Source organism: Pseudoliparis swirei, chromosome 19 (genome assembly GCF_029220125.1).
Source record: "Pseudoliparis swirei isolate HS2019 ecotype Mariana Trench chromosome 19, NWPU_hadal_v1, whole genome shotgun sequence".
Lineage (NCBI taxonomy): Eukaryota > Metazoa > Chordata > Actinopteri > Perciformes > Liparidae > Pseudoliparis > Pseudoliparis swirei.
In genome coordinates, this window is record NC_079406.1 from 21,741,870 (window position 1) to 21,767,900 (window position 26,031).

General features: G+C 41.8%; 2 protein-coding genes and 1 non-coding gene across 3 annotated transcripts; all 3 read right to left on the bottom strand.

Annotated features, from left to right (window-relative positions):
* Nucleotides 1–456: 456 nt before the first annotated feature.
* bod1l1 (biorientation of chromosomes in cell division 1-like 1) lies at nucleotides 457–16,331 on the bottom strand. Its single transcript, XM_056438883.1, has 27 exons — nucleotides 16,166–16,331; nucleotides 15,239–15,363; nucleotides 14,921–15,111; nucleotides 14,341–14,817; nucleotides 13,720–13,869; nucleotides 13,409–13,572; nucleotides 13,144–13,240; nucleotides 12,686–12,812; nucleotides 12,510–12,567; nucleotides 10,584–12,408; nucleotides 10,432–10,484; nucleotides 10,087–10,213; nucleotides 9,824–9,937; nucleotides 9,694–9,737; nucleotides 9,545–9,596; nucleotides 9,382–9,446; nucleotides 9,204–9,285; nucleotides 8,957–9,015; nucleotides 8,774–8,849; nucleotides 8,491–8,534; nucleotides 8,156–8,324; nucleotides 7,615–7,731; nucleotides 5,633–7,437; nucleotides 5,444–5,510; nucleotides 5,019–5,154; nucleotides 4,127–4,198; nucleotides 457–3,519 (listed from the first exon to the last, which is right to left on the bottom strand). Exons 1-27 carry the CDS (start codon nucleotides 16,280–16,282, stop codon nucleotides 3,402–3,404), a joined length of 6,531 nt encoding a protein of 2,176 aa, XP_056294858.1. The 5' UTR covers nucleotides 16,283–16,331; the 3' UTR covers nucleotides 457–3,401.
* Nucleotides 16,332–18,178: 1,847 nt separating this feature from the next.
* trnal-aag (transfer RNA leucine (anticodon AAG)) lies at nucleotides 18,179–18,260 on the bottom strand. Its single transcript has one exon. It is a non-coding gene; the product is annotated as a tRNA-Leu (tRNA).
* Nucleotides 18,261–20,659: 2,399 nt separating this feature from the next.
* LOC130209574 (aurora kinase B-like) lies at nucleotides 20,660–24,724 on the bottom strand. Its single transcript, XM_056439322.1, has 9 exons — nucleotides 24,498–24,724; nucleotides 23,642–23,680; nucleotides 23,357–23,441; nucleotides 23,235–23,274; nucleotides 22,830–23,018; nucleotides 22,399–22,534; nucleotides 22,017–22,165; nucleotides 21,736–21,910; nucleotides 20,660–21,261 (listed from the first exon to the last, which is right to left on the bottom strand). Exons 1-9 carry the CDS (start codon nucleotides 24,501–24,503, stop codon nucleotides 21,088–21,090), a joined length of 993 nt encoding a protein of 330 aa, XP_056295297.1. The 5' UTR covers nucleotides 24,504–24,724; the 3' UTR covers nucleotides 20,660–21,087.
* Nucleotides 24,725–26,031: the final 1,307 nt, after the last annotated feature.

The window sequence follows — 26,031 nt, forward strand, 5'->3', positions numbered from 1 at the left end:
AGAGCATTAATAACAAATAAATATAAAACACAAAACACAATAACAAACTAAAATCCTAAATATAGAGGAAAAATAAAGTGCTGAGGATCTTCAGCGATCTAGTGCAATTTGTTGTGCAGCCTGTCCAGTTATATCATTAGTTATTATTGTGACTGTTAATTTAAAACCCACATATATTCATCTTAATATATATGACAGAAAATAATCCAATCCTCACATTTATGATGCTAGAAACATTCAAAAGTGATATTTTTGCTTTCAAAATAACACTTAATTACCAAAACATTTTCAAATTAATTTACTGTCCATCGACTAATAGGAGCAGCTTTACACTTTGTCAAATTCTATCTTCGGATGTGTCTTTTTTTCTCCAACGTTGATTGTTGCTTTTTAATTATAAATATAGTACGTTATCGCGAACTCTTTAATGACTATAAAATGTACTCTGCATCAGAATCAAGGTGAAGTACATTCTTCTTTTAATTCCATTTTGCGTACGACCAGACATAAAATGCGTGTTTGACTTCCCAAAAAAGTGACACTGCAACAACTTAATTTGACCCCAAAATGTTGGAAAGTAAACATGTGTGTTAGAAATCATCCTGCCCCTCTTGCGTGTGCTTGCTGCAGCCTCAGATCAGTCGATCTGAATCTCAACTCAACTGCAGAACTATTTCAATACTGCAAAAGAAAAAGGAGACGAAAGAACAAAGGCGTCGCCCCTCCCTGCCGCCCGTCGCGGGCTATTTCTACGACTCTCGCATGAAACACTTCTGACGTGAAACACCTGTTAACTTTTATGTCTTGAGAGAGGAGCGGCTGAATGGAGGAGCATTATGTTCAGCGCTGGCCCGAATCCCCAGTCGAGGAAAGACCCCTCCCGGTGCCGCGAGGCAGCAGCGAGCGAGCGAGCCCCCTGATCCCTGCAGCCGGCGAGGATCCCCTCGGCAGTTTCCTCGATTCCCTTTGACAGCTGTGTGAAACCACCATCTCTCCGCTGGATCAACTGCAGAAAGTGAGGAGAAGTGAGGAGGTTCGAGGCAGCTTATGTTGTTGGTGTCTTGTATCAGTCTCCTTTTCTTTTTCTCTCTTCGCATGTAGATGCTGAAGTGAGGTCGGTGCAGTTTGTCCTGCCAGAATCCACATGACCAGTACCACCCATTAGGAAGAGACCTGCACTGTACTGAAAATACAATAATATAATACACACCACTCTGCACAAGACTTTTGGTACTTTGAGTATATTCTGATACTAATACTTGTGTAATTTCTACTAGAGTAAAAATGTGCATGAATACATTACACACCAGTCTGTGACTTATAGATCTCCATCAATATTAAGTCGACTAAATAACACTCCCATCATCTTTTCAAAATAACTTATAACATATAAACAATGCCCATCACAGGGTTTCATCTTAACCATTAGTCAGCCAGTCAGAGGTTGAATCTTTTGTTTAATGTTCATATTGTAAATCTGCAGAAGAATAGTTGATCTATGAGTAACATAACTGATCCATGGACTGTATTCAACTAAACTAGAAACCACTTCAGACACCATCCTGATGAAGACGATGTTGAAAAACAAGTAAACGTTTGACTTGGTTGTGGTTGAGAGCAAACACTTCTTTTCTTACAGTACAAGTGAAAATACTTTTCGGTACAGTAGATTCAAAGCACCTAAAAGCCGGTTAGCACGTGTCCATATTTTAGCAGCAGCCGTTAATTCGATATATTTAGATATTAGCCTGCGTTGCTACTTTCTAAATTCTTGCTGCGTGAGGTCCCCGCTGAGCTGAAGGCATTTCGCCATCTCATCCATAAAACATGTTGCCTATAAATCCATCTAATGTGCCTCAAACTGCTGATTCTCAGCAGCCGAAAGCCGCTTGGCAAATCCCAAAATCATTTTGGACTACAATGCAAACGACGTATAATAAAATGTTGTCTCAAGTGAGTGAAAGGAGCGCTGTTTGTCTGCCAGACCTGGTGGCGAAATGAAAGCCGATCCAAGCCTTTAAATTAGAGCTAATATTTTAAGGCTCCAGGAAATACCTGAGAGGTACACCTTTAAGGAGTCTAATTTAGCAATCCACAGGAATGGGCCCAAACCCTCACCCAGAGAACTCCCTCTCTCTGTAACTCCTCTGAGCTTCCTGGATCACGTAAATTCAGGTGCAGCGATTAAAGCCTCCTAATGCGTTAATGATGGTGGAATATTTCATTCGGAGTTGTCAGCTTTATCCCCCATTAGCGAGCAGGAATGTCCTCTCCTCTTCTCCGCTCAGAGGCAATTGGTTAATGTCTTTGGCTATTTACACATTCACAGACAGCACATCCATTTAGGAAACACAGGGGAGATAACGCTCAAGACATAATAGGGGTGAAATACTTCTAATCTGGATATTCTACCCTGAGCACTATTTTATCTTTTCATAAACAAATATTTCAGATTTCTAGTTTTTTGAAAAACAGAAGAAACACAGTTTAAAACGGCTATGCACCATCTGAAGAAAATACAGTTTAGTTTTCACTATTGGTCCGTCAGTCGAAACGTGTAACAGTGAGATGTCACAGAAGCAAATGAAAGCAAATTGGTCTCCCATTATTTCCTTTTTAAAAATGTATTTTTGAAACAGAAATTCACAACAGGCTGAAATAGGAATCTGAAGTTGCTTAAAACAATAACTAAAGGAAGCAATATTCAGTATTTTTAGATGAAAAACATGCCTTTGACAGATAGGCGAGATATCTAACAATTGTATTGATAAACAGTTAACTCTAAAACAATAGAAATAACTCCATTTAGAAACAGTTTATAGAGAAACGTGACGTATACTGCCGTTATTTAAAAAAACTTCCCATACCTTTTGGATATTACGTATAAAAACACAAACGTAAAAAAAGTGGGAGGAAAACTCATTTCATTCACAGAATGAATATTGAGAAATATTATTCACAATGAAAGCGAAGATGTCTCACAGTGATTTCTCTGTACAAGTGTTTGGATTTGGAACAAAGACACACTCTGGCCTCCAATTTCAGTTCACCCTCTTTATCTTAAAGCACGACTTGGCTGCACGTTAGGCCTTTGATTGGGCTGAAATTCAATGATCCACCTGGCCTTACTGAATAAGCAGAGCAATGATGAAGTCTGATCCAAACCATATGGGCGTAGTGCAGTAGAAGGATTCCTCCACGGATCCTCAGGTTTACACTCGACCATCAGAGGAGAGAGAGCCTAATAGCATCCAGAGCTTTTCAATATCTACAGTAAATGAAGCCGAACCGGCTTTACGCGCCGAGGCTCTTTGACACCCCCGATCACAAAAACTGACTTGAATATGGAGTGCAGAGAGAAAACGCTGCTGCTGCGAATCAGTCCAATGCTGTCTGAGGTTTTAGCGTTTGGCTCTCTTGGAAGGGGGCTCCTCTGATTTCTGTCCGCCCCGTGTTCGCACCGCAGGGGGGCTGGCCTCCCGTTTACGGCCCCCCTTCGCCCCCTGGCCCCTCGTCCCGCTGCGGGAGGGAAACAAGGAACAAGTGTCAGCTCGTTGGACTGAAAGTGTCATATTTAGCTGCTGTAAAACCCTGTCTTTGTTAATTCAAGAGGAGCCTGTGAAAAGTGTTGCAATAACAAGTACTCCTTTACAACATGCACGTGAACTCGATGTGTCCACACTCGCCTTAAAATACTTTTTAGAAAGATATCGGAATTGGTTGAAATTGATGTGAAGGGGAGATTTACATAAACTGGAAGTTCAACCTTTTTAAAACCATTTTCCATTCTGTCTCATGAAGCGCGTCGCCTCCATTTTAAAAAAGGCTCAAAAGTCTTGCGAGGAGTGCGGTGAACGCTACGACCACACAGGCTTTATTTGGAAACGGAGACCTGGATTCCTTTCATGTTAACCCAAAGAGTGCCCGCACTCAATATCTATAAAAATACTCGGCTGCAGGGATTCTGACACATCGAGAACGAGTGCATTAAGTCTGCTGGCCGGCCATTCCGGGAAAGCTCTTGGCAAAATGTTGTCTTTCACAGAGCAGCGACCAGGCGGCCGGTTTTGGGCCGATTCCCCTTCGAGCTTGTTCGCTCTGCTGAACCTCAGTGAGACAAACTCACCGTGTGCCAGCTGCGGTCTCCTCTTTACCGTTCTGTCGACTTGCCCGGGTGGATGGTTTACTTGGCCTGTTTCTGAGGAGTAAAAACAAATGTGGAACAACAGTTGCCGTAGTGCGGAATAGTCCCCCCGCTTTAATTTAATGGGATGTGACACTGACGACGCCTGCCGGGTGCTTCAGCGCGCAAACATCCAGCGCTAAAACAAACAGTCTCATTCATCACCTCACAGGGGGGCAGCGTCTCATAACTGTGACATTATATACACGACCGTTCAAAAGTTTGGGGTCATCCAGACAATTTCGTGTCTTCCATGAAAACTCACTTTTATTTATCAAATGAATTGAAAATTGAATAGAAAATATAGTCAAGACATTGACAAGGTTAGAAATAATGATTAATATTTGAAGTATTAATTTTGTTCTTCAAACTTCAAGCTCAAAGGAAGGCCAGTTTTATAGCTTATATCACCAGCATAACTGTTTTCAGCTGTGCTAAAAAAAAAATTTAAATAATCAACCGATTAATCGATTATCAAAATAATCGTTAGTTGCAGCCCTAGTCATTTACCACATTAACAATGTATAGTGTGTATTTTTGATTAATGTTATCTTTATTGAAAAAACAGTGCTTTTCTTTGAAAAATAAAGACATTTCTAAGTGACCCCAAACTTTTGAACGGTAGTGTATAGTTGTGTTATACATTGTGTTTAGTCATCAACCACTTTTTTAAGATTTAAGATTTTAAGAATGGGTCTGATTAATTACTTGCTGTACATTATGGGTCCATAAGAATAGACAGCCTGATATTGAAGTGATGATATTTCCACTTATTAGTATATTTATATTAGTATCATTGATGTTTATTTGTGTCCATGAGCTGCTGTTGAAGTACCTTTCAGCCTCCAGGCGAGATGCTGCCCGTGTAGTCGCTCTGGTTGCAGTTCCTTTTTCTTCCTCCTCTTTCTCACCATCATCGTCCTCCTCCTCCTCCTCCTCATCATTCTGCTCGCTTTCTTCTGCATTTTTATCTGTGGGCAAGATGACAAAAAAGTTGCAGGCGTCATCATAAATATGATACCCTGAAACACTTCAATGGAGCAATACAATTTATTTATTATTGTAAATAAATATATTTAAAACAAATTACCAAACTGATATGAGAAACAGTTTTATCTCTTCCGAAATATCACCTATGTACCGGCCAAACAGCAGTAACAGGATTAAATTATTTACTTTTAAAAATGAATACTTGTGTGTGTTTTAGACATAGTATTCAAGAACCTGCAAAGTAATCAAAGTGCGTTTGTTCTTCCTCACCACCACTGTCAGCTTGTTCCACACTTTGTTCCTGTTGACAGTTGTCCTTCTTTCGCTCCTCTTCAGCCTGTGGAATGATGTATTATATTTTAATACACATCAAGACACATCTTCAGAGAAGTGAATCTACATTTAGATGACAGAATTGCAGACCAGGATGTTTGAATCCACAATGACAACAAATCTCACCTCCATAGGTTCCTCTGCAGGCTCCTCAACAGGTTCCTTCACAGGCTCCACTACAGGTTCCTCCACAGGTTCCTCCGCAGGCTCCTCTGCAGGTTCCTCTACAGGTTCCTTCGCAGGCTCCTCCAAAGGTTCCTTCACAGGCTCCACTACAGGTTCCTTCACAGGTTCCTCTGCAGGCTCCTCAACAGGTTCTTTCACAGGCTCCACTACAGGTTCCTTCACAGGTTCCTCTGCAGGCTCCTCTGCAGGCTCCTCTACAGGTTCCTCTACAGGTTCCTTCGCAGGCTCCTCCAAAGGTTCCTTCACAGGCTCCACTACAGGTTCCTTCACAGGTTCCTCTGCAGGCTCCTCTACAGGTTCCTCTACAGGTTCCTTCGCAGGCTCCTCCAAAGGTTCCTTCACAGGCTCCACTACAGGTTCCTCCACAGGCTCTTTCACAAGCTCCTCTACAGGTTCCTCTGCAGGCTCCTCAACAGGTTCTTTCACAGGTTCCTCTGCAGGTTCCTCTACTGGTTCCTCTACTGGTTCCTCTACAGGTTCCTCTACTGGTTCCTTCGCAGGCTCCTCCAAAGGTTCCTTCACAGGCTCCACTACAGGTTCCTCCACAGGCTCTTTCACAAGCTCCTCTACAGGTTCCTCTGCAGGCTCCTTCACAGGCTCCTCTACAGGTTCCTCTACTGGTTCCTCTACTGGTTCCTCTACAGGTTCCTCTACTGGTTCCTCTACTGGTTCCTCTACAGGTTCCTCTGCAGGCTCCTCCAAAGGTTCCTTCACAAGCTCCTCTACAGGTTCCTTTACATGTTCCTCCAAAGGTTCCTGCACAGACTCCTTCACAGGCCCCTCCATAGGTTCCTCCACAGGTTCCTCCACAGGTTCCTCTGCAGGCTCCTCTACAGGTTCCCCTACAGGTTCCTCTGCAGGCTCCTCCAAAGGTTCCTTCACAGGCTCCTCTACAGGTTCCTCCACAGGTTCCTGCACAGACTCCTTCACAGGCCCCTCCATAGGTTCCTCCACAGGTTCCTTCACAGGTTCCTCTGCAGGTTCCACTACAGGTTCCTTCACAGGTTCCTCTGCAGGCTCCTCCAAAGGTTCCTTCACAGGCTCCTCTACAGGTTCCTCCACAGGCTCTTTCACAAGCTCCTCTACAGGTTCCTCTACATGTTCCTCCAAAGGTTCCTGCACAGACTCCTTCACAGGCCCCTCCATAGGTTCCTCCACAGGTTCCTTCACAGGTTCCTCTGCAGGTTCCACTACAGGTTCCTCTGCAGGCTCCTCTACAGGTTCCTCCACAGGCTCTTTCACAAGCTCTTCTACAGGTTCCTCTACATGTTCCTCCATAGGTTCCTCCACAGGTTCCTTCACAGGTTCCTTCACAGGTTCCTCTGCAGGCGCTTTCACAGGTTCCTCCACAGGTGCCTTCACAGGCTCCTCTACAGGTTCCTCCACAGGTTCCTCCACAGGCTCCTCCATCGGTTCCTCTACAGGTGCCTCCACAGGCTCCTCTACAGGTTCCTCCAGAGGCTCCTCTACAGGTTCCTCCAGAGGCTCCTCCACAGGCTCCTCCATCGGTTCCTCTACAGGTGCCTCCACAGTTTCCTCTACAGTTTCCTCTACAGGCTCCTCCATATGTTCCTCTACAGGCTCCTCCATAGGTTCCTCCATAGGTTCCTCTACAGGTGCATCCACAGGCTCCTCCACAGGCTCCTCCACAGGCTCCACTACAGGCTCCACTACAGGCTCCACTACAGGCTCCTCTACATATTCCTCCATTTTCTCTGATCTCTTCCTCTTCATTGCTGGTTTACCTGGAGTAGAAATATCATAACATTTATTTTTCTTTAATTGACAAACGGCGACAGCCTAAAAAAATAGTTAGTGGAGTTGAACTCATAGCAAAGCTGCCAGCCTTCCCTCGTGTCAACTCTCATTGCCGAACAAGACACAGGAAACGACTAACAAGAAGGAATTAAAAATAAACCTACGTGTGTCAGTGGTTTCTTTGGAGTCAGAGCCTCCTGCAGCTTCAGTGCCGTCTGGAACAGAAGATGGAAGATGGACTCCTTGAATCTCCTTGTCCTGACTCTCATCCTTCTGAGTATCTGGAGGTAAAAAACATCATAGAAAACAGAGTCAAGACAACACAGAGTAGCTGCAGAGTAACTCAGAGAAGGACAAATTGTTCATTATAAAGTACAAACATTTTTGCATCAATGTTCTCAAACAGAGGATGAACATCATAATAATCATCAAAGCTAAATTAAGAGCAGTGAACAATTATTTTCCATCATCGTCAGCCATCCAAAAGAGAAAACCAGAAAACACTGATAAGTATTTGGTTAAACATCTTGGTTTTTCTTGATCATTTCTATTGTAAACATTGCCAACAAGATCCATAAAATAAACAATTCCTGAATTAAAAAAACATTCATGCAGGCCTAAATATTCATCAATCTCTAAACTATATACCACGGCAAATCTTAAAACCTTTTTCAGACTAAACAACATCCGTGTGGGCTCTTTTACCAGCTGTGGGCTCTTTCGCAGCAGCTTCTGAATGTCTTCCCAAGCGGCTGGAAGTTTCCTCTAATTTCTCAGGTTCTTTGTGTCGGTCCTTCTCTGCCCCCCCGGTGGGTTGAGATGATCGACCCCTGCGTGGTGTTCTGACCTCCACACACTTCTCCTGATCCGTGTCCTGAAGGTGAGAAAAGTACATCAGCAAATAGATAGATGGAGATGTCAAATAAAACCTGCGAAATGGAATTGCCATTTGTGTATTTATTATGGTTTTAAAACTACAAACAAGAAAAAACAGAGCACAAATTGTACATGATTATCTGATGAAAAAAATCAGTATTTACCCCAGCAGACGGTTGCTCTTTACTTTCCCTTTCACCCTCATCACCTGATCAGTTACAGAAGCATAAAACACATTATTCCATCAAAAGAAAAATATAATAATAAGCTGTAAGCGCTCTGGTGAAATCATTTCAACCACAAATGGTTGATAAGTTATTTACTGACTGTATTATAAAATTACTATTTTGTAAGCCAACTGATTAACAATAGTGTTTAAAATGTTCCCAGACTTTGACAAATCAAGTTAATCTCTAAATCTTAAAATGATGGAATGAAAAATCTCACCAGGTTCTTTTACTGCTGCAACTTTCCGAGTGGACAACTTCTGTTTGCGTCTTCCTCTTCCCTTCGTCTTCTCTTCCTACATTTCAAAAAAAGAGTGAGTACAGAGGGCAGGATTCTCTATCAACAGCTACATCTCTTGAAAGATGTACGAGCTGAAATTCAAAACAAACTGTTTGGCGTTACCTTTTCTGACAGGTCGGATCCCTTCTCCTCCTCCTGACTGTCTGCACTGGAGACATTACCTGAGCAACACAAACAAATATCAATGACTGAAATCAACTGCAAAAAGGCCTCACGTCTACCGTGGAGGAATACAAAAATAACAACAAGTTACATGAAAATAATTCAATCCCAGTTTCTTGGGAGGACAGCGTGTAAATATCTTAATTTCACAACGACGTGAGCAGCAGGAGGAAGAGTCACAACTCACTGATTTGTTTGACCAGTTTGGACTGACTCTCAGATCCACTTTCTCTGATCTCCTCCATCTCCAGGAGGACATTGTGTTCCATCTGAAGAGGATTTACAAGATACAAAGATACAGGAGATATAGATCAGAGAGAAATGCTGGGTGCTATTGTTACGCAGGACTGAGGTTGAACACTTACAATTTGTGGATCAATCTTCTCTTCTGCAACATTTTCTTCCTCCACTGTCTTACTCTCAGCTTCACCTGGTGGTGAAAAGAAGAAGTAGAGTTAAAAGATATTGCCTGTGCACTTCCAGTTGTAAGAAGCTTTTGATCCAAGTTAGATGAGAGAAAATATTTACAATCAGCTACGTCCGTCTTGGCCTGGTTGTCCTCAGCTACCATTTCCTCTGCCTATTTTCAAAGAGAGATAACTTTAAAGTTTAGTATAGCATGGAAATATTTAAAAAAGTGAAGAATTATTATTTATAAATCATAAACAGTAGCTCACCGTTGGGCTCGTCTTTGTGTCTGTAACATTTGGCTCAGTTTGCTCTAAAGTAGCGACAAGATGCCGAGTTAACAATCAAAGAAAACTCATTGTTCTTTTATTTCTTTTAAGAAGGTTGTCAAGTCCTCACCTTGTTTACTGCTCATTTCTGAGGCCTGTACAGTGATTTCAGAAGCAGCTGCAATTGTGCTTCCATCGGTGGTTCCTCTGACCTCTTCTGCTTCAGACACAACAGCACCATCAGCTGAAATATTATAGAAAGTAAAAAGTGTTGACGCACAGACGATGCCTGGTCAATATCTTTCATGAAAACACAAACTTCACATTAGAAAAATAAAAATCACAACAAATTTGAATTGCGTGGTTCAATTTAAGGAGAAGAGCAAATGTTACCTTCTTTGCCAGATTCTGCTGTCGGTGCCATGTTTCCATCCGGCTGTGCTTCAGGAGCATTTTCTGCACATTTGGCTTCACCCTCATTTAAAAGAGCCTGACAGTCACTTGAGGAGGTGTCATCCTCCTGTGTAGAAGACAGAAGAATGTTTTTACACAGCGCAATAACACTTTAGAAAATACTACTTGTCCAAGAATTATATATTGCCGATTCAAAAGAAGCACACAGGGAATTGTGAAATAGTCAAAAAAGTAATAAAAATAAGCCGAAGGAAGGATGCCTTCATCCGTAAACAGGTCAAAGGCAATTTAATCTGATGAATGTGGCGTGTATTTATTACTTACCTGTGGAGCGAGAGACTCAGATACTTCAGCCGTTGCCACATCCATTTCCGTCTCTGAATTGTCAGACACATCTGTAAGACACATTTCTACTGATTCTACATTCAAAACATGTTCATACACACATTTCACCATCACTGTTTTGTGTATTTTACCTGTAGCGTTTGTTTTTTCGTCCACAGTTTGTTGTGACGGCTCAGAGGCTGCAAACTCCGCTTCAGCAGCGGTTTGCACATCCATAGGAGGCTCTCCTGGTTCCGCTGCAGTGGTTCCAGGGGTCCCAGTGGTTCCAGTGGTTTGCAGGGGGGCAGTCGGATTCCCCTCCTGGTCTTCCCTGGTATCGTGGCAAATTAAGGCGGAGGACACTGTACTGTCAGGATCCATGGAGAGCAGAGTCAGAGCTGCCTCTTTCATCTTCATATCCGCGTCCTGCAGAGTCATCTCGGGCACCGCGTCCTCCCGACTGCTCTCAGGCGCAAGTCTCGCCTCTGCTGAGGTGCAAGCGTCCACGAGCGCCAGCAGAGCGTCGGCCGACACAGCCGGCGCGTCGCTCTGCGGCGACTCGGATTCGCCTTCCGGGGGCTCGGGGGTGATGTCGCTTAACGCGTCGCAAGTATCGTCCGAGAACGAGGTGGTGAACGAGGCGGTGACCGTGGCGGTGACCGTGGCGGTGACGGGGTCGGAGTCCGTGCTCGCGTCTTGGAGAAGAGAGCGTTTCTTCGGCAGCTCCTCGCCATCGAGGGAGGAAACGGACGACTTTGAAGATTTATCAGACTTTTCCAGTTTGTCTTCTCGGGGTGTTTTCGTCTCTTCTTGGCCGTCATCTTTCTTTTCTGGGGCTTTATCCTTCTTCTCAGTTTTTTTCTTTCCACTCTTAACTTCCGGTTTCTCCTGGAGAGGTTCCTCGGAGCCTTTCCGCTGTTCCTTTGCATTTCCCTCTTTCTTCTTCTCAGGTTTGCTGATGGGAGCGCCTCCTGTGCTTTTGACTTCTGAACTCTGAACTTTATTATCCGTCTTCGATAACAATAGAGTCTTTGTTTCCTCTTTGGATTTTGATTTTGATTTTTCCGCGATTCTTAATTTATCTGTTGGCTTGGCCCTTTTTGGATCTTTGTCCATTTCAGAGCTGGACTTGTTTGATTTCTGGCTGTCCTGATCGGCTTTAGTCTTTTCCTTCTCGCCGTCTTTATTATCGCTTTTAGATTTGGGTTTGTCTCCTGGCTTTTCCTCAGTGTGACTCTTTGACCTTTTCAGGACTTCCTTGGAGTGTTTATCTTTCTTCTTGCTGCTGTCGAACCCGGGCTCCATGTCAGACCGATCCTCAGAAGAGCAGACAGAATCAGGACGCAGCAGCTGCTTGAAATCAATTTTCTTCTCTCCTTTAGCCTTTTCCTTGCTCTTATCCTTCTCCTTTTCTTTACTTTTGTCCTTCTCTGCTTTGACAGTCTCCACAGTTGGAGCTTTTGACTTCTTGACAGTAGCATCTCTTGGACCCTCGTCTGCCACGCCTTCCGACAGGGACAACTTTCCTTCTCTTGGGGCCGTAGACATTTTCTTCTCACTTTTAATCTTAAATTTCTTCTCCCCTTTCTCTTCAGCGGTTACTTTAGCAGCAGCACCTTCCTTCTGCTGAGGTTCATCAGCCTGATGTTCAGATTTTTTCTCCGGCTTTTGTTTGAGTTTGGCACGTTCATCTGATAAGCTGCGTTCTTTCTCTTTGCGTTCTTTAAAGTGAAGTTCTTTACGGGACAACCTATCAAATTTCCCAACTGAGCGCTGTTTGAGACCCTCCTGGGATCCCTGCTCCAACTCCAGGATGAAGGAGTGAGTTCGGCCTTTGTCAGAGAGCTTTTTGGTTTCACTGGAGTCCTCTGAGAGGCTGCCGCTCACCCTCCTGTCCCTTTCATCAGACGATGCAGATTCTGACAGATTTCTTAACAAATGCGGTTGTGGGGGCTTTGAGGCTGTAGATTTCACTTCCTAATTGTGAAACGACAAAACACAAAAAATGCTTTTACCAACTCACCAATAAAGAACAAACCTGTTACCTATGAAATGTATCCATGATGGCTTTCACATACCGCTTTCTTGGATCCTTCTGTATCTCCTCTCTTTTTGCTCGAAACATCTTCCTCTTTCCTGAAGGTTGACATTGATGAAGATATTTTATGTTTATAGACTTTTGTATATCAAATCTTTTCGTTATTTTGTTAAGCAGCAGCTGGATGAGTTTGCATGGCAGCCATTGATTACCCACCTTGAGTCTAACTTCCTCTTCCTATTGAGAGCCATTTTCTTCTCCAGAACCTTTCTTTCTTTGCGAGCCTCTTTGACTCTGGGGCCGTCCAGCTCGCCAAAATCTCCGCCCTTTTGTCTTTTCAGATCTGTGTAGGAAACAGAACCCGGTAACGGTAAACGACATGAGGGTTAAGAGTGAACACGGCTCTTTCGAAGACATTTTTAAGATGGGAACAATGAGAACATGCAGCGAGCGTGTCTAAACATGTAATATATATCATATCATCATATTATATCATCATAAACTAAATGGACCTAACGCGCTGCAATTTACAGATTTGTACAAAATCTCTGTGTCTCCACCCGAAATGGAAGAGACAAGAACACAGCGGGTGAAAAGAAACCGTGAAGCCCACAACCGTGAAAGCAGTTGCCAGCAGGCAGTTCACGCACGGCAGAAAGAAAATACCAAAATACCTTGTTCTTCCGCCTGCACGGCTTTCTGTTTACGCTTCTCTTCCATTCGCTCTCTGTTCTGCTGTCTCTTGAACAGCCTTTCCTCCTTGTCCTTCGCCTATGAGACCACAGATGGAGACAGCAATGACAAAAGCCAATAATTAAAACAAAATTCAGAGAGGTTTGTGATCGACTTGTTTTCCAAGTTACGCCTTTAATTTCTCTATAAAGGGAATTAAAGCTCTGCTAATGCTGTAATTTTAATGTTAACATTAAAACAACTCACCGCACTTCTTCGATGTTCTTCCACAGTGATTTCATCATCCGAGTCGCTATAGTAACGCGAGTAGAGGAAGGGCTTATGAACATAAGCCTTGCGGCGAGGTTTACACTGTTCTTCTGCTTCTGCTTCTCCACTGCCTTGTTTCTGTTCTGCTCCCTCATCTTGATCTGGTGAAAAGAAAAACACCGGGAAAGTTTGATAATCCAAAAGAGTTCATTATCTGTGGTAATAAATACAGAAAATAGTTCACATTGATTCAGTAAACTGTTAAAAATTAAGTTTGAAAACTCTGTCAGGAATAAAACGGTTTATACCATCCGATTGAAGTTCCCCCTCTTCCGAAGAATCAGACGGCAGCTCGTCATCTTCACTTTGTTCCTCGAATGACGACAGGTCGCTGGTGTGGACGGAGCTCACCGTGATGTCACTCAGACCGTCCAGGTCAGAGTCCTCCAAAAAGTATTCTGCAGAGCAAAGACGCATCAGGTTTTTGAATCTTGTTGGAATAACCCAGATAAATATATATATTGATATAATCCATTCTAATGCTATGTTTAACGATTTTTACAGCATCCAAAACCTACCTGGGTGAGGTCAGAATCCATGAACCCATTTTCGTTATCCCTTCATCTGTCAGTTATTTTTTAAGCGTAATCATTGACTTGTACCCCTAACAAATGTGAACATCCTGAATATGCTCAGCACAATTTCCCATTACTTCATTAAAATTGCTTAAAACTGTCCACTGATCCGAGACCCGAAGATATCAATAAGATTTTGAAAAGGCAAATCCTGACATTTTGACTTAAATTATTATTTCGATAATCATTCCTAGTTTATAAACCCTTAGATTACAGTTTTATTATTATTATTATTATCATTATTATTATTTGATTCCTGAAGAACATGCAGAGGGTGTTGGTACAGCAGCTCACCTTCCTTTATCCTCTCTCTGTTTTTCTGCTTGGCCTGACTGGCAGATTTCAGCAGATCGTCCTCCTGCTTCTCTTCTGTGGCTTTTCCTGTTGTTTTGCCGGCAGCTCTCTCCCTCTCCTCCTCTGTCTGCTCCTGAGCTCCCGTCTCAACCTCTTCCATCTTCACCTCCTCTATTAACCCCTCCTTCCCCAGATCCACGTGCTCCTGAGAGTCCTCCGTCTTCACTTCGAACGTCTGGACCTCTGGCGCCAGCTCCTCTGCATCCTCGAGTGTCCTCCCGTCAAGGTGGTCGTCCCCTTCCTCGTCAAGGCTCATGTCCTGCTCGCCATCCTCCACCAGTTGCATGGGCTCGTCTTGGCCCCTACGCCCTCTATCTGAGCTGGCCCTGGAGCTGGCCTCCTGGTTAAGAGAGGTGATGGTGTCCAGGATGGACATGGCGTTGCTGGCCGAAGTGGTAGCCGGCGCGGACGACGAAGCTGTACAAATGTAACATTAGCACAGTAGGCTTAAGCTGGACTTTGTTTATTTTATTACTTAAGAGAAAAATCATGGCTGATGAAGAAATCAAGAGCGTTGTACCTGGCTCAGGAATGCTGACATCTGGTGTGGTCTCTGTTATAGGCGGTGGCAGCGGCGGCTCCTCGGAGCAGCTACCAGGTGACAGAAATTCACGGACGACCCTCTCCACCTGCGGCCTGAACAGGTGGTTGACTTTTGGATCCACCACTTGGGCCACGATCCTGTCCACCCCTTGCTCCAGCATCCCAGATCTAAGAGGGAACAGATTTAACTTTGAGTTACTTCCTTGTACGTAAAATGAGATTAAAAACGTGAGGTAAAGAAAAACGTCAATTCTTGAAAAGGTATTAAAACAATTTCCGATGCATTCTCACTTACTGCAGCACGAGTTGCCTGATGTTGTTTCTCAGCTGGTTCTTGTTCAAATGAGGGCTCCATGTGTGGTTTGAGAGGTGATTTGAGACAAAGTTGTCCACTCTTTGTTTCAAGTTCAGGTAAGCTGGCTGGAAAAAAATATTACAGTATTATGACTACCTTATGTTTTTAAATATAATCTGAGTATACATGGTGAGCTCATCTTCTTAAGTAGCCACTAGTTTAAGATAAAGTAGTTTAGCATCTGTGGTGTTGCGACAAAAAAACTTGAGTCAGCTGCCAAATGACAAACTTTTAAGTACGATAAGCAACCAAACTCAGATTTTCCTTTTCCATCCGTTGTCTTTGTGTCAAAATTAGATCAGTCTGACATAAAACCCCAATAACAGAAATCCAGTTTGTTTATGAGAGGTCGAACAAGACTACCACCTCTCTGAGGTCTAATTGACCTCAAAGAGGAATAGCATGTTCTTTGTTTGTGAATTCATTTGTATCAAACTAAAGGAATTGGTTCATGGATAACCCATATACAGCATGAATATCCTTAATGAGTGTTATTACAACGTGTATTATCTGCACTGTTCACCTTCATTGCCAGTCCAGCACCGGACAGGACCAGTTTACAAAAATACAAATTGTGTTTTTAATAAAAAAGTAGTAACAAATGTGGCTGATTTTGACATTATTATATTGCTCCAAGACAATAACTCATGCCAACCGCCCTAGAATGGCCCTAAAAGTGAAGCACTGTTACATATGATGGATTCACATCACTTGTCCAGTCGTACCTGGATTGTATGCAATACCCAAATGAATGAAAATCAATGCGTTCAAGGTTTCCCTCAAACGGTCACGTCATCAGTAGAAAGACAAATCAGAAGTCGCTTCACACACGGAGGTGAAACGTTAATAAATGTTTCCGACCGTTACCTTCGTGTCGACGTCTGCCAGGCAGTCCCTCCTGAACTGGTCGAAGAGACCCTGTGTTTTTAAATGACTGACGATCATTGAGACCAACTGCGGGTCTCCGGGCGGTAAACCCGCCATGTCTGAATGTAGCCGACGAGTCAGTAACGACAGTAGGGAGGTTAATACATCCGCGACAGGCTTCTGTTGTGGTTTTTGTGAAGTTGGAAGCAAGATTGACCCGGAAGCAGTAAATCGGGTGAAAAACCCAGTTCCATTAAACCGGATGATCTTTGAAAGCGAGGGCATTTGTTACCAAAATAAAAGCTGAGAAACACGATCCGTGTACGTCTTATAGTTTGTTTTCATAATTACTTTAGTCTGTTTGACACAAAAAACGTAGATACGAATGATTCAAAATCAAAGAAAAAACGAAAAGGCATAACCGATTTTTCGTCCTCATCCGAAAATGCAAATACGAGAGGACCAACATGAACCGAATTTTTTTTTACAAATCCGTCTTTCTTTTTTTCTTCTAAAGACAGACGCAAGGCAGGCGACTCGGATGTACGTGTCCGTCAAAATAAAAGCCACGGTAATAGAAGATTGTATGCAAATAATATAGTTTAATCAAAGTAAGTTTTGTGTACAAATGTGTTACTGTTAGCACTCATGTATTCTTCCACCGGAATGGGCTCTTTCTTTAGTGAACGCAGTACATAACCTAGTCTTTATGATGAGACACAGAGTAAAGTTGTTTGCCCTTTCTACCAGTAGATGGCACTATAAGTGTATTTAAACCATGCATTTAGTTTTGTATCTAGGTTATACAGACGTATTTAATGCTGTTTATTTTTCTCTGATATTTAATGTTAATGGTTAATTTGCAACCTAGTTATACAAAACAATATATTAAAAAATAAAGAAACAGTTGGTTTATTACCGTTATTAGGTATTTACAGAAATGTCAAAGTAAAGATTTGCAGGAAATATTTAATGTTAATGGTTAATTTGCAACCTAGTTATACAAAACAATATATTAAAAAATAAAGAAACAGTTGGTTTATTACCGTTATTAGGTATTTACAGAAATGTCAAAGTAAAGATTTGCAGGAAATATTTAATGTTAATGGTTAATTTGCAACCTAGTTATACAAAACAATATATAAAAAAATAAAGAAACAGTTGGTTTATTACCGTTATTAGGTATTTACAGAAATGTCAAAGTCGTTTTCTCTCAGTAACTTTATTGCTGATTGTTGTTTGTGTAAATACATGACTGAAAAGGTTCTGCTAATATGGCAACTATTTCCTGCAAACCTTTACTTTGTAAGTTCCTCTGTATGGTTCGGCTCCTTTATTTTGAAGCATTTCCGGTAAAACCGAAAGCATATACAAATCTCGTAATTTGGCTTCGCAATAAAAGCACATTAATTGAGGGTGTGTACTAGCGTCACATGAAAAGGTGTTCATCAGGTATATCTGCAGTAGTTACTTTAGGAACGGCTAAGCACCTAGCTGAAACGGGAACAAGGTATGTGTGTTGTATTTAGCTTTGACTATATGTTTAGTGACTTTATCTTATTGAACCTGTAAAAGTGTGGTTAAATGTAAGAGGTGCTAATGTTATCTAACGCTAGCTGAAATGTGAATGACTAAATTGCTATGATGTAAGGTTATGTTAAATGCTATAGTTCAGACTTTATGTGTGCCTTTTTAAGAAAGAGAAAATGTTTTGATTAATGTCCACATGCATTGATGGATGTCCTCTAATTATGTTGTCCACTCAAAGGAGCTCATTTATGTTTTATTTGTTCCAGAGCTCTCACGGTGATTTCTCGAGAGTGGTTGTGAAGGAGAAAAAGATACATTTATGTTTGTCAAAATAAGGCTCGTGGTTGAACATGAATAAAGTTATCTGGAAACATCAGTAGCCTTCACCATTGTCCAGCTGGGGTCCGCTGCTATTTGTATTACAAATAACACGCCTTCAATGGAAACACATGGCAGAAATGGTAAAAAAGGTAGTACTTGTTATGGCAGCGGTGGGATTCGAACCCACGCCTCCGAGGAGACTGGAGCCTTAATCCAGCGCCTTAGACCGCTCGGCCACGCTACCGTACATATCTACGTCATTCAAATATTTGGATTTATTTTTATCACAGAAAAGCACGATATTGCAAGATGGGATTGCTATATTGTTCCGTTTGTGTGGTAGTTTAGTTCTAATATAATGTGAGACGGTACTTTAGATTTGTATGTTTGTATATATATATAATATGAGGAGACCTTTTTTCCTCTCTGTCCTGGTCTTGTTAGACCTTAGTGCTGCATTCGACACCATTGACCATGACATCCTGTTACAGAGACTGGAGCAGTCGATTGGCATTTCAGGCACGGCACTAATTTGGTTTAAATCCTATTTATCAGATCGATCTCAGTTTGTATTTGTAAACGATGACGCCTCGATAACCACCAACGTTAATCACGGAGTTCCACAAGGTTCTGTGCTTGGACCAATTTTATTTACCTTATACATGCTTCCTTTGGGCAATATTATCAGGAAACACTCCATAAACTTTCATTGTTATGCAGATGATACTCAACTATATTTATCGATAAAACCAGAGGAGAGCAACCAACTCGGTAAAATTCAAGCATGTCTTAAAGACATAAAAACATGGATGACCTGCAACTTCTTGATGTTAAACTCAGACAAAACCGAAGTAATTTTAATCGGCCCTGAGCACCTCAGAGATCAATTATCTGGTGATGTGGATTCTGTAGACGGCATTGCCCTGGCATCCAACACCACTGTAAATAATCTTGGTGTTATCTTTGATCGGGACTTGTCCTTTAACTCCCACGTAAAGCAAATCTCAAGGACTGCATTCTTTCATCTATGTAATATTTCAAAAATCAGGCACATCTTGTCTCAAAAAGATGCAGAAAAATTGGTTCACGCGTTCGTTACTTCGAGACTGGATTACTACAACTCCTTATTATCAGGCTGCTCTAATAAATCTCTTAGGTCCCTCCAGTTGATCCAGAATGCTGCAGCTCGTGTTCTCACTAAAACTAAGAAAAGAGATCACATCACTCCTGCACTAGCTGCTCTGCACTGGCTCCCAGTAAAATCAAGAATCACTTTTAAAATTCTTCTCTTAACCTACAAAGCCTTGATTGGTGATGCTCCATCATATCTTAAGGAGCTTGTAGTACCATATTGCCCCACTAGAGAGCTACGCTCACTAAATGCGGGACTACTTGTAGTTCCTAGAGTCTTAAAAAGTAGAATGAGAGCCAGAGCCTTTAGTTATCAAGCTCCTCTTTTATGTAACCAGCTTCCAATTTCAGTCCGGGAGGCAGACACAGTCACCTCATTTAAGAGTAGACTGAAGACTTTCCTCTTTGACAGAGCTTATAGTTAGGGCTGAATCAGGTTCACCTGGTCCAGCCCCTTGATATGCTGCTATAGGCCTATAGCTGCTGGGGGACGTTTTAGGATGCACTGAGCACCTATCTCCTCTTTTTTCTCTCCTTAAGGATGAATTTTCATCTCTCAATCACACGTTACTAACTCTGCTTTCTCCCCGGAGTCCTTTTGACTTCACGTCTCATGGGGTCATCGGACCCTATGAGACGGCATAGATCCTATCTGCCTGATGGATCATCGAGGTCTGGGTTGTGGAATTCCTGCTCCTGACTACGCCACTGTCCTATTGAGACTCCGCCCACTGTTGAGACTCCGCCCACTCCTCCTCCCCACCGCCATCTGCCTGATGGATCGTGGAGGTCTCCATCGTGGAATATGCCTACTATGAACTATTCATACTGTCATATTCATTGAATGTATTTTAACTCTAAATCTGTCCTTCTGTACACATTGCATCTGTCCATCCTGGAGAGGGATCCTCCTCTGTTGCTCTCCTGCAGGTTTCTTCCCTTTTTTTCCCCCTGAAGGGTTATTTGGGAGTTTTTCCTGGTCCGATGTGAGGTTTTGGGGCAGGGATGTCTATGTGTACAGATTGTAAAGCACTCCGAGACAAATTTGTAATTTGTGAAATTGGGCTATACAAATAAACTGAATTGAATTGAGACGGTACTTTAGATTTGTATATATAATATGAGGAGACCTTTTTAGCGTGATTTCCAGGCAAGGCCAGGGTCGTCCAAGCCAGTTGTCAACAGCACAATGGGAAAGGATCCTGGATAAGTACACTTATTTAGACTTACAGTATATGAGCAATTGTCATAAAATGGCAATAAGACTATTAGTCTTCCCTCATTGATGATTGAATATACAATATTAAATACGGCACTAAACTGTTTTGAATCAACAACTCTGCACAGGTTTTAACCGCACTTTTTAAAAAAAAAAAGGAGACACCAACACTAGTTTTAGTTAGATGTCCCTGACATAATTAAACCAACGTTATTGCTGCAGGTATCCTACTCTAATGTTATATCGTTTGCAACAACATTTACCCAATTGGATATTCATTAAATGATCACAAATGACTTTATAATATTTATTAGAAATTTAAAGTAGAGCATGAGGGAAAATAAAAAAATGCTTTCCACTACAACCCTGAATCATCTCAACTTAAACTATTTAAGAACAGACAGCATTAAATCAGTCCAACAGTAGTACTTTGGTAACACCGTCAGATACAGAAATTCACAATAGAGCTGTGTCCATTAGCAACAACAAAAAGTGTCAGAAGAAATGGCAATAAAAACACAAAACACCTCTAGACAACATACTAGATATAGATAAGGACATCACACTGTACAATATAAAAATGGGTACGCATTTATACGCATCATAAAAATGTCCCAGAATGGCAGTTTGAAGCCCATTGCAGTGAAACCAAAAATATGCTGGCCCAAAGTCTGTTGTGAAAGACAGATAAAACACCCCTCAGTGGGAGGCAGGCAGGAGCTCAGCATTTCTTGGCAGGGCAGATGGGGGGTAGGACTCGGCGGGAGTTGTTGCGCACCCACGGGTGATCAATGACGCTCTGTAGTGAGAGCCGATCGACAGGGCTGTGGCGTAGCAGCTTGGTGATCAGGTCCCGTGCACCATCTGAGATGTTTGTGGGGAACTTCAAATCCACCTGCAAACAGTAAGATATTATTTATTAATGAAATGTGAATAATGACCTGTGTAGGAGAAACTATGACATTAATCAAGATTAAAGACAGTCAGAACAATATTTAATGCTAGTTGTTGGAGAGATGTAAAGGCACAATGTGGTTGTGCTTAAACTCATTCGGGATGTAAAACCATGAAGTTATCTTAAAATGTATATTCCTTTAGATTGAGTCATCAAGTGTTTTTTTCTCTTTCTTTTTTTATGTTATTGCAGTGTTTTATGCATAATGATGCTATTCAGATTAAAACATTTTTTGGAAAGGTTTCCTAAAATCAGAGAAAATATGAAGACTTGCTGCACAACGAAGGACATCCGGCACATACATGACACTTACTAAAAAGCCACACTTCCATCAATAGTGACCACAATTGTTTTGTATACACTAACAAGATTTTAGCCCAACTGGAAATGAGCCAACAGAAATCAAACACCAACCTTCGTTATTCTTTTGTATGTGTCTGCATGGCTGGCAGTTTCAAAAGGTGGGTTGCCTTGCAAGCACTCGAAGCAGAGGACCCCGATGCACCACAGGTCCACCTTCTCACTGTGGGTGTGGCCCTCAATCATCTCTGGAGGGAGGTAGTCCAGCGTCCCGCACAATGTACGACGTCTGGATGGGTACAGAACAAAGAGGTGAGCAGGGCAAGCAGAGAGGCAGCGACCAGTATATTCACGTGACAGTCTCACGGAGCCTTAATGGCACGTCAGTTCTTCACCTTAGAGACGGTGCATGGACGGACCAACCAAAATCTGCAATTTTCAGCTCTCCGCGATAGCCGAGGAGCAGATTCTCTGGCTTGATGTCCCGATGAATGACTTTCTTCTCATGGCAATAAATCAGAGCATCAGATATCTCCTCCATGTACTAGAAATATAACGAGAGGTTGTCATTGGATCACAAGACTTTAAAATGATACAAATTGTTCTATATATTCAAACAAGATTGTAGATATAATTAATTCCAGCCATCAAACTGGTGTTTAAACACAGGATAAAGTGAGTATTTGCTGATATCTATTCCAATTATTCAAGGTTAATTGACTGAAACAATAATGGCACGAATAAAAAGTTATCTTTTGAAAGCCAAGGAGCTCTTACTGTCGCAGTACGCTGGTCGTCAAATCTTCCACATCTCTGGAGCTCCTTGTACATTTCACCGCGTGCGTACTCAAGCACCAGAAAGACCCTCTTTCGGTCATGGAAATAATTGTAGAAGCGCAGAATGTTGGGGTGTCTGGAGAGAAAAGAGATTATTTTGTAGGGAGCCTTTAGACTGTTTCCAAAACGAAGTGAAAGTAATAGGATGCGATCAAAATTCCTATTTGAGCAAGTTAAGTACATAGACATTTAATGAATGCATTATTCTAGTATCATACTGATTAGATATACATTTTTAAAAACTAAATGCAAAAACAGAGGTTTTTGGAACATGCAGCAATACAGTGAAATGTATTATTGTTTCCATGTCGCTCAAAGCACAGCTAACCTACATATAATTCTAAGTTAAAAAGGTTTTTCAAGAGACTTACTTGAGATGTGCCTGAATCTCAATCTCCCTCCTGAGTTGATGCTCGACACCCTCCTTCTCCATCTGGGACTTGAACAACACCTTCAGCGCGACAATGGCATCCAGCTGCTTCACCCTGGCAAGGTAGACATTACCAAATTTGCCCTTCCCTAGTGGCCGACCGATGTCAAAGTCATCGATGGAGATTTTCCTGATGGAGTACAAAGATCGATATTCTTACATTATTCATTGACGTGTATAAAAATGAATTCAGAATCGATTGAAAAAAATAAGACGATAATCAATTGACAGTCTGAATGTGGACAAGATTACGTTCAATGCCTACCTCTATAAAGGCATAACAAAAAACAGAACTGACAGTGACAACCAATACACAACTCGAGGAGAACAAATTAATAAGACTTACTTTGAGGCAGCACTGGAGGATGAGCCAACACATTCTCCCCCTGAAAATGATAATACAATCAAAGCAGGCACATGTATTGCTGTGTTCAACTGCCGTCTCTATGCAAGGAGGGATAATATTACCTGTGATGGCATTTTTTTCCATTTCTGGTCGTGGCTTCACCTGAACACGCTGTGGGCCTGCCACCATGCTTGGGGTTGCCAATTGCTATTCAGAAGCAAACACAGATTTAGAAATGTATTATGTGTTTTTTTCCAGCAAATAATAATGAGCAATTTAGTTTGTTACCCATATCTGCCAATACTAGAAGTCTAATTTGTCAGTCATAGTAAAATAGCTGGTAATCAAATGTTGCTTTAACGCAGCTAGAAAATCCATTAAACTTTTTTACAATTATTACATCTTACCGATCGCTGGATACCCCTGGGCTCATAATTTTCCTTATTCTGTGAAGAAATACATACAATTAACATACAATCGAGCTTTTGTGTCTTTTCTTGAAGGTTAGACTTATGTTTATCTGCCAAGTTGTGTTTGTTATCTTAGACAATGCTTAAAAAAATGTTCACAGAGCTACATTTTAAAGTAAGTTTTCACTAATTAATGCTGAAAAGTCGCCACAGGAGGCGGAGTTTAATTTTTCTTTTGGACAGATTATCACTCCCAATAGTTTCCTTGTGACTTTCACCTCAACTGTACGTAGTTGCTCAGAATAACATCTTATGTTTATCAAAAAGCCATTTGGGGATTTATTTGTGGTGTCACACATTGTTCTGATGTTTTTCCCAAATTGCACAAAATAGTAAGAGTCGTCACACTCCACAACAATAACACAAAGGAACACACCGTTAACGCTTTCAACGACAAACGCGACGACAATTAAACGCTTTTCCTGTGGATCCAGTGAACTGCATTTGGCTCAAGAGGTTCACGTCACTCCATTTAAGAGTTAGCTTCACAAGGCCAGTTTGGGTCGGTTACCGTTGGCACCAATGCCCCAAGCGTGGACGACCTACGACTTTGCTTGTTACTTCGGATTAAAGAACACTTTACAGTGTATATACTTTGTGTACGCATGTTATATACCGCTTGTTATGACGTGACATCACCCTACGATAGCTTAGAAAGGTAGCAAACGTTTGCTACCTTGGTTAGCTTAAATCAGTTTTCCATTCGAACAATATAATTTAAACGAATCGTCCGTTGAACTCGTCTGTTACCCGGTCTTGTTTCTCTCTAACACGGTAAAACAAAGAACATTACCTGCATCGTTGTGAAGAAGTGTAGTATCACGTTTTTAGTAAAGAAAGCCCAGCGCTACTATTTTGAACGTCGTCTGCCGCCAACGTTTTCAAAAAGCTGCCCTTCACGAACACGATTGGTCGGAATGCTGCACACAAGAGGCTCCTATTAGTCAGAATTGTTGGAAGAGGAAGCGTGTGATTGGTGTACAACACGGAAGTCAGATGTTAACCCGCCCTCAACCCTTTCCTCCTGTGTACATCCCCGGCGTTTCTCAATTCGAAGTACACGAGTACAGACTTGTGTTCTTTTGGAGTCTGGTTTTGGGAGTCCAGACTCCGGAGGACGGAAGGACGGGAGGACGGTCTTTCTGCGATTGGAACAGCAGCTGACTTGAGGACGTCACCACATCAGCTGTTCTTGCTCCTGAGTTTACTCTAATTATTCACTGTAAATTATTTTTTACAGTCAAATAAACAAAACATCGTAAAATTACATTCCGTGACTCAACAACAGTAGTATTTATAAAAAGTCAACTGTCAGTAGTTTATTTTCTCCTCCGCTACTGTTTCCGGTTGCTGGTGAAATGCATTCTGGGATATCTGATGGCCAGAGTACGCACAAGTCTCCTCTGATGCATCCCCGGAAAGTGGGAGGATCAAGTCACATCCGGGCATTTTGACCGTGCTTTGCGAGAAGCGGACTTTGAATTGGAACATGTACTCGGGCTGAGACTGATGACGTTTCACGAGTCACGAGGACACAAGTAGAGGAAAGTACGCACAAGTACGCTGATTGAGAAACGCCGCCCGAGTCTCTTAATTGTCGTTTTCTCGGTCTGTGTACGGACCGACACGCCCCCTTATAGGTCATCAGTTATTTGATTGGATGCTGCAGCTGATCGGATTGAACGCTCGAGGGAAGACGGATCACAGATTAAATTTAAGTTTTAGATCAGATTTATTTTCTGATTCCCCATCTGGTTAACATATATGTTCGTTGTAGGTCTGATCAACAAAAGGACCACAAACAACTTCATTTATAAAAAGATGTCTTTTCTTGATCTGTAATTTCCCTCAACTTTTATTCATACCTGCAAACGTGTCACCTTTCGGCGAAATTCGCCGTTTTTAAAGCAAAATAGGTCATCTCCGTGAATCGTGTAGATCAGTTTGTGTTGGTGGGGGAGAGATTGCAGTGAGACGCGGAGAAAATGTGATGTGGTGATCTTCGCAATAAAACATCTTTGATGGGACGTGTCGAGTCTTGGCCAATCAGCGTAAAGATGTCAAAACAGATCTTTAAATACTTTTTTTAATAGGACGATTCAATTTATATACAATACAACAAAAAAGACAAATGAAACATTAAGTTGTTTTTGTTCAAAATAGGTTTATTCAAAACTCCTTTATAATTATTAAGAAGGCTACAATTATAATGGTTGGCTTGCTGCAATACAATTCACATCAATGACACAGATATTCCGTGTAATTAATACAATAAACAAGACATTTCCAACTACAATGTAAGTAAGAATTGTCAATTGACAGATGAA